This window comes from Apis dorsata, unplaced genomic scaffold, assembly GCF_000469605.1.
Source record: "Apis dorsata unplaced genomic scaffold, Apis dorsata 1.3 scaffold_194, whole genome shotgun sequence".
Classification (NCBI taxonomy): domain Eukaryota; kingdom Metazoa; phylum Arthropoda; class Insecta; order Hymenoptera; family Apidae; genus Apis; species Apis dorsata.
Genome location: NW_006263478.1, coordinates 1,932,925 through 1,940,685, shown reverse-complemented (window position 1 = coordinate 1,940,685; position 7,761 = coordinate 1,932,925). Strand labels below are relative to the sequence as shown.

Below are 7,761 nucleotides of genomic sequence, written 5' to 3'. Positions count from 1 at the left end.
ATATATATGTATATACACGTACCTGTAGAGCGTTGCGGTAGCGAAGCCGGAATGTCGCCACGTTAAGATCGTCTTTCTGCTCGTAAATCCGACTGCGTTCGTATCAGGAGGCACGGTATAACGGAGCCGTATCCGGCAGTGGTTGTCCAGTGCAAAGAGAGAAGAAAACGGTGTGAAACTAGTATTATTGTACAGAGAAAGAGAGAAGGAGAGAGAGAGAGAGAGAGAGAGAGAGTACTTGTTCCGAAGATTTCGAGACGAGGGCGAGGATGAGAAGATCGGAAGAACGGATGACGAACGAGCAACGAACGAATTTCTCGAGATTTGGGGGAAAATTGTGATCNTCGGATCGGATTGTTTCGGTTGGCAAGAGTTGGCAGAGAGGCGGAAGGATAAAGGGAAGAGGAAGAGGTGGAGAAAAAGGGAGACTTTAACGCGCTAGTAGTAGACGGTTGACAGTCGACGAGGACGAAGCGAAAGGCAGCTTCGAACTTGTTAACCGGTTTCCGCGGATCGGCATGCAGAACGACACTCTGCGAAGACTACGTACGCCACGAAGTGGAGCCCTCGATGTTCCGTGCGTGTCCCACGCGTAAAGCGATCGGACCGGTCTGCCGGATCAGAGACGGATGATCACCTGCCAACGATAGTATACCTTACAGCGGTACAAGCTGGTACTGGATAATTTTCGAAGACCCTGAGAATGGTTAAGAAACCATGAATACCCTGTGAAACTGATTTTACGGTGTGAATAATATTTTATTATTTATTGGTCGTTCGAGAAGAGGAGGGAGAAAAGAAACCATGTTTGCGCACGAGGATTTTTGAAATAGAGAAAGAGAAAGAGAGAGAAGGATGAAGGATTATTGTTTCAACGATTGGAAAAAGGAAGGAGCGAGGAGACATCGACGCGGGGGAAGGAAGGAAGGAAACTAGCTCGTCGATCATCGAAACGTGCTTTCCTCGTGGTTTTGTGAGATATTTTTAATTCTTCTGTGAGTGTGATCCATCGAACGGTTGTTTCTCTCGGTTGGTTTAGAGATGGTGAAGTGGAGAGGAGTTCTGTCTGTCCGTTATCTGAAATGCATCTGAAAGAATTCTTTATTTCCAGAGTATATATATATATATGTACTTGTTACAATACAATTGTTGCACATTGTTGACCCACCGAGTGAAATTCCAGATAAAGAGTGTGCCTGTTCGCCGATAAGTGAATGAAGGTTTTTCACCGGGTAATAGTGTTGAATTGCATCGCTTGTACAACCGGTATGCCGGTAGTATGCGAATTAGAAAGTGTGCTAGGTGGTGCCATGGACAAGTGGGTGCCCCGCTCGAGTCAACGATTTACCTTTTTTCGAAAATGAGAATTCGAAACACGAAAAATCCCAGATCAGTGTCCCCTTTCGTCCTCGTGCTTTGAAAAAGTATCCGATCGAGCGTCCGTATTCCTCTCGATCCTCTCTGTTCGATCGTTTTGACAAATTGACGAAAACACGATGCCCGATCATTCCTCATCTTCCCTGAACTCGTGGAAGAGAACGAGATACGAATAAACACAGCGTCTTTCAAAAGATAAAGTGAATCGTGACGGAAGGAATCTAAGCTGGCCAGATTAATCGTGCTCGACAATATGTTCAGTGAATGGAAGAACGTATTGCACGAATCGTGGGTCGAGTGATTTTTCTTTTTTTTTTTTTTTTTTTTTCGTATTTCGTGCAGCGCGTTGGATCCAATTAACCGGAAAAATTGGCAAAATTCGGCGAAAGCCGCAAACCGTGCGCTTCGAATCGAGTTGGAGGACGAAGAAGTGCAACGGTCGCCGTGGCATGAGGAGGTTCACACGCAGGCGCAAAACCCTGGCCGCATTCTCTGCGATTATGGGACGCCTTGGTAAAGGCTCGCAGAGCAGCACGACGAGGCCCATCTTCAGGGTACAGTATCGCAAACTCGTGGACGAGTACAACTCGCAGCAACAGGAACAGCTGAAGTTCATGCCAGCGTTACCCGATTACATGTCGTACTGCTGTTGCCGATGTGGTCACACTCAAAAACTCAAAGTAAGTTTTTTTTTTTTTTTTTTTTTTTTTTTTTTTAAATGTGTACCCTTTATTCATGCATGATCATGAAGGTAATCTTTGGGTAGAAAAATAAAATAGATTTTCCCCATATCGATTATTATTTTTTTTCTTCTTTTATTTTTGTGAAAATTCTCCATGCAGATATTGAATTTTTAATATCATCGCTCGTATAACATACGATATTCTCAAGTGTCGTTGAACTTTTCTCCTACCGTTTCACGAAATAGATTTTCAGCATAGGTTCGAATCTAAAATTGATAACAATTTCGAACGTATAACAGAAATCATTGCGACATTCTCAAAAATCACTGTCCAAGTCTCTGTACGATGTTATTATTATAGGAATGGAAAATCGATCGATTTTTATTTGTTCTTTTTTTTGTTACAATTCGATCGCAATTAAGTTGACAGTAAGGTGAATGGAATAACATCATCCGCTCGACACCCGATCCCAGCTGGACACTCGATATCGTATCGTTTCCAACTATATACGTATTCTTCGGTAAGGAGCGGAAAGAGCAGGCGCAGGGAGCCGCGCACGCAAGCCTTACTTTCACGCGAGTAAAACGACGAGCGGGCCGGTTGCGTCATTAAAATGATCCCGGCACAAGCGATGGTATCGCGCCTTTATCTTTTATCTCCCTTTCTTTTCGAAACGTGTCCGCGCCGCGCCGTGTGCACGCCGCAAATCATCGAGAAACATCTTACCGTATTAACCAATCGCGATTAGGTTGCAGTACCGCAACATGACCCGAAACAAGCCGGGTGCATCTGGCGGGTAGGAATTCGAGAAACCGAGTAGCCCATTGTTTCGCGAAAAAGGTAGGCGAGCATAAGTAAGTAGAAAATATTATATGCCCTTTTTCGTTATTGTTTCGTTGCCTGTAAAGAGACGTAACTCGTAAAGTTAACGTTTTATTCAATGTAAAACACTGGGATGAAATAAGTAAAAGGAGGAGGGGGTTGGTAAGAGATACGCATATATACAGAGGGAGTAGATGGGATAAAGAGGAGAGCGGCGAAACATAAGAAAAAGTGAAATTCTTTTCTTTCTATCGATTCGTTCGGATCGACGATTTCTCGAAAAACAGTTTTTTCGAGGAAAATGAACAAGTAGAGTGTTATTTTTTATAAGTGAAGATTTATTACTTTTTGTGGATTAATAAATCGGCAAAAAGTTGTGAACTCGTTTATTTTACAATTTTTTTTTTTTTTTTTTTTTTTTTTTTTAGAACCGGCGAAAGAAAACGCGCGACCCCCGGGGCAACAACTTGCCCCCTCCCCGATGCCGCTTTTTTCTTTCTTTTTTTTTTTTTTTTTTTTTTCCTACCTGTCCAACTGGTTGACGTGTTAAATAGATCCACTATCCCGGTAAGTCCGAAACGAACTGGTTAAGCCAAACATGGTGTGTAGGAAAAGGTTGGAAGAAAAATCTAAGAAACCGTGGATCGGCTCGAAGACGTACGATCCAACAAAGTCCCGTGGAAAAAGTTGGAATTCTAAGATCCCGAGGAAGCCGAACGAATAAATATCTAAACTGAAGTAGGAATTTGTTACCGGGAAAAAAGGATCGTGTGGCAACTACTGGGAAACTTACTACTATCTGCTCGAAAATATTTCTAAACGGGATGCATTAAACGCACTCTTTGAAGCGAAAGAACGTGCTCGATAATTTCTATCTGCCCTACAGAAAAAAAAAAGAACATCTCGTAAGTTGTCCAATCTTTCTCGAACCTCCCTTTTTCTAGTTTTAGAATAACTTACTGGATCATCCTCCCTGATAGATAAGAGAAAATCTTTTTCGAGAATTCTCAAGAGTTCCATTTTTCGCAACGCGGACTCTATTTTCTACGCAAACTTTATTCTCAAAATTTATTCACGCACAATTTAATTAAGACATCGATTCTATTCTCTTCGATAAAATAACCCTCGAAATTTTTTACTTTTCAAATATAATCATACAGAGCGATGCAATTAAAGATGAACATTGAAACTTTTTGATCGAAAAAGTTGAAAAGTAACTCTCTATAGGCTCACCGATTGAGAACCACGGTTTTCAAATATAATCATACAGAGCGATATAATTAAAGATGAACACTGAAACTTTTTGATCGAAAAAATAACAGCGTTGAAAAGTAACTCTCTATAGGCTCGCCGATTGAGAACCACTGTTTTCAAATATAATCATACAGAGCGATGCAATTAAAGATGAACATTGAAACTTTTTGATCGAACAAGTAACAGCGCTGCAAAGTAACTCTCTATAGGCTCACCGATTGAGAACCACTGTTTTCCAATATAATCATACAGAGCGATATAATTAAAGATGAACACTGAAACTTTTTGATCGAAAAAGTAACAGCATTGAAAAGTAATTCTCTATACGCTCACCGATTGAGACCCACTGCTTTCAAATATAATCATACAGAGCGTTTTAATTAAAGATGAACATTGAAACTTTTTGATCGAAAAAGTAACAGCGTTGAAAAGTAACTCTCTATAGGCTCACTGATTGAGAACCACTGTTTTCAAATATAATCATACAGAGCGATGCAATTAAAGATGAACACTTNAAACTTTTTGATCGAAAAAATAACAGCGTTGAAAAGTAACTCTCTATAGGCTCACCGATTGAGAACCACTGTTCCACGCCACTGTTTCTCGATAAAATTATCGAGTAAATTTAATCTCGCTCGACAAACGTATTACCTAATGACCGGCGATAAATCCTTGAGAGAAAAATTCTCGAACAACGCTGCCCGTTTCCAAGAAAATCTAATCGGCATTCCACTCTCTCTCTCTCTCTCTTTCTCTCTCTCTCTCTCAGCGATGACATAACGATTTCGATTCCGGAAATCAAATCGGCCGGAAAGCCGATTTCGGAGCTCTCTAATTTTCTCCAATTTTCCTTTCGTCATTGCGTCACGCGTGTTGCGATTATTAGATCGCCCGTTTATCGACATATTTATCTTAACGAGAGAAAAGAAGTCGAGGGAGAGAAGTCGAATCGTGGAAGTGGATCGTTGAATTCGCCTATCGCCTAAGAAGAGTCACCACCGATCGTTCGAATGTGCATGCAGAAGCCTTCGAACCGTCTAACCTTAGCGATATTACCGTCGAAGAGAGAAAGAAAGAGAGAGAGAGAGAGAAAGAGAAAGTGGCGTGGAGGAAAGAGGAAGGGAGAAAGAGAGAGAGAGAGAGGGTATAAGCCGTGGGATCGGACGGGCACATTCCTCAGGACCGTACTTATAGCTGCTCGTGGCATCGGATACCTCGTGCTCACTGCTCACTCTTGTCTCTTTACCGGCACAGTGTCTGTATAATACTGATATTTCAGTCCCACTCGTTGTGTCTTTATATACTGTCGGCCACGTATGAATTACTCGCGGGAGAAAAAAGTCGTGAAAGAGGAGAAGGGGGAGGAAATAGGACTATGTAATTTGCTACGATATTACGATATTCGTTATCTTTTTTTTTCTTTTTCAGAAAGAACCTTCTCGCTTATCTCTCTATGAATTTTATAAATTCGTAGAACGATTCGTTTCATCCATTCATTCTCTTCTCGTTAAGAGTTTATTAATCAAGAGTTGAAATATACATAATTTATCTATTTTAATAATTTCTTTAAAAACGTAGAAAGAAAAAAGAATTACTCAAAACGATATCTCTCGAGATATATTGCTATTAAAATCAGCGAAGGATACACAAAATTTACGATAAATTTTGGAAATTATTTGGGAAGGAAATGGAGAAACGTTGACAGAACTCTGCAGAATGATTCCTGCGCGTATATAAGAAAATAAAACAGGGGAAGGAGGGGAGAAATAAATAAATAAACAGCGGGTCTATAACATCGTCGAAGCACTTATCACCACTTTCCACTGTAAATCGTCTTCAATCCTTTTTTTAGCTCCGCCTTTTAAAATCGTGCTCGCAGCCCAGACACATTTATCGTGATGCATTCGCTCCACTTCCTCCACGTGACACGTCGTGTGCATCGTTCCCACACTAGCCGACTAGCACAATTTAGATAAACCGCCGTTGGTGGAGAGATTAAAAGGTTAGCCGGGAAAATACAGTACGTTAATTGCCGCCACTTGAACCACCGACCTTACGCAGAAGCGACAAACAAGTCTGGGAGGGGGATGTAACTTAAGGATCTTCTCCCCCAAAAAGACAGGGGGACTATCCCTCTGTAAAAAAAAATTCTCGGTGCCCACGTTGCCGTTCACGTTGAAAGAAAAGCCATCCTTAAATAATTTTAAAAAGATCGTAAGAAGGATTCGAGAAGAAGGGTGGAAAAATTCTTTGTTTGGATAATTTAGCTTACGTTTGAATAAAACATGCAAGAGATTCAGCAGAGATTTAATCACGTTTTATTAATAAAACGTTGGGTATAACAACGCCAACGCCAATCGTGGTGAAACGCGAATAACACGATCACGCTCATTACAAAATAATTTAGCGCAATTACACGGAGGTGAATTCTTTCGATTCGAATCTCATCTCTTGCACCGATCCTTCAATTACGTAACGCAATGATGATTCGATGAAATGTTAGTAGGTCTCCGCGTAAAGTTGCGCGCTTTCAGACACCCCGAGAGATTAACCGAGAGTGATAGTAACATGTAAACGAACGAAACATTGGCACAATTTTATTCTTATTCACGTGAGAACGTATGGATAATCGATCGCCCTCGGTATAAAGAACGATCGATGCCCTCAATTTTCTCGTTGCCCAATGATCGTGAGTGCATTGCAGAATATTCTAATGAGACGAGCGGAAACCACGACATCTACGACGTTTAAACGCTTCGCCTTCGCATATTTCGTAACACCACGTGTATCGACAAAAGGCGCTGCGTGTGTGGGTTGTTTATCCCCTTAAGAATAAATTCGATGTTAATCGAATCTCAATTTGCCCGAATTTTGATGTAAAGATTATTTGTTCTCGATGTAAAGTTCGATTTCAAAAATTGAAGAGAGAAAAAAAAGATTAAATTTCGCGAATCTGAATAATAAAAGAAGAAGCAAAAATAATTTCGTTCTAATAAAAATATGAAAACACGAGACGTAATATACGTGTTTTGCGTACACACGTAGTGGAAGAGGCTGTTAACTTTCTAAGAAGAAAAATCTCGACGGCCGTCTTCCGATGACGGTTCGCGACAAAAGATACACCTCGAATCACGTTGTCAAGAGTTATTTTTGCGAGAAGAGAGGATGATTCCTCCGTCACACTCGTTGAACAACCCCTCGGGTTACCTATTGAAACGAATGTTCACCCTGGACACCCCCTCCCTCGACAATGGAAAGCGCGCGAGAGATTGATCTTCTCTCCTCTGTATACGCGCGTGTATGTATGTATATATGTGTGTGTGCGTCCGCAGACAAAACCTCAAACGTCCTTTAACGAGCCCTTAAGAAGAAGGTAGAATCTGAATTCGATCGGGGGCACACGAAGGGAGGAAGGGAACACTCCTCGAACGTAACGCCTCGATGGAGTCGACGATCGTCGACGACGAAATCCAGCTGGATTCAGGTATAACGTGTGTCCTCGACGATAATAACAACGCGGGACCCCGTATCACATCGGTTTTCATCGGGTCGGACACGCAGTCGAAACGTAGTTATTTATAAGTTAAGAATAAGGGATCACCTGCGAGATGGAAAGAGATGGTGT

General features: G+C 41.4%; 1 protein-coding gene across 9 annotated transcripts in view; it reads left to right on the top strand.

Annotated features, from left to right (window-relative positions):
* Positions 1-7,761, top strand: part of LOC102676819 (tensin-1-like) — a 219,859-nt gene that overhangs the window by 187,496 nt on the left and 24,602 nt on the right. The window contains exon 2 of one of the 9 annotated variants that reach the window (XM_031509936.1): positions 1,707-2,057. The exons of 7 other annotated variants lie outside the window; for them this stretch is intronic. In XM_031509936.1, coding sequence (XP_031365796.1) covers positions 1,827-2,057 — 231 coding nt within the window. In that variant the 5' untranslated portion in view covers positions 1,707-1,826. Of the gene's footprint in view, positions 1-1,511; positions 2,058-7,761 lie in introns of those variants that run through there. One more of the 9 variants, XM_031509934.1, reaches the window with a different exon arrangement.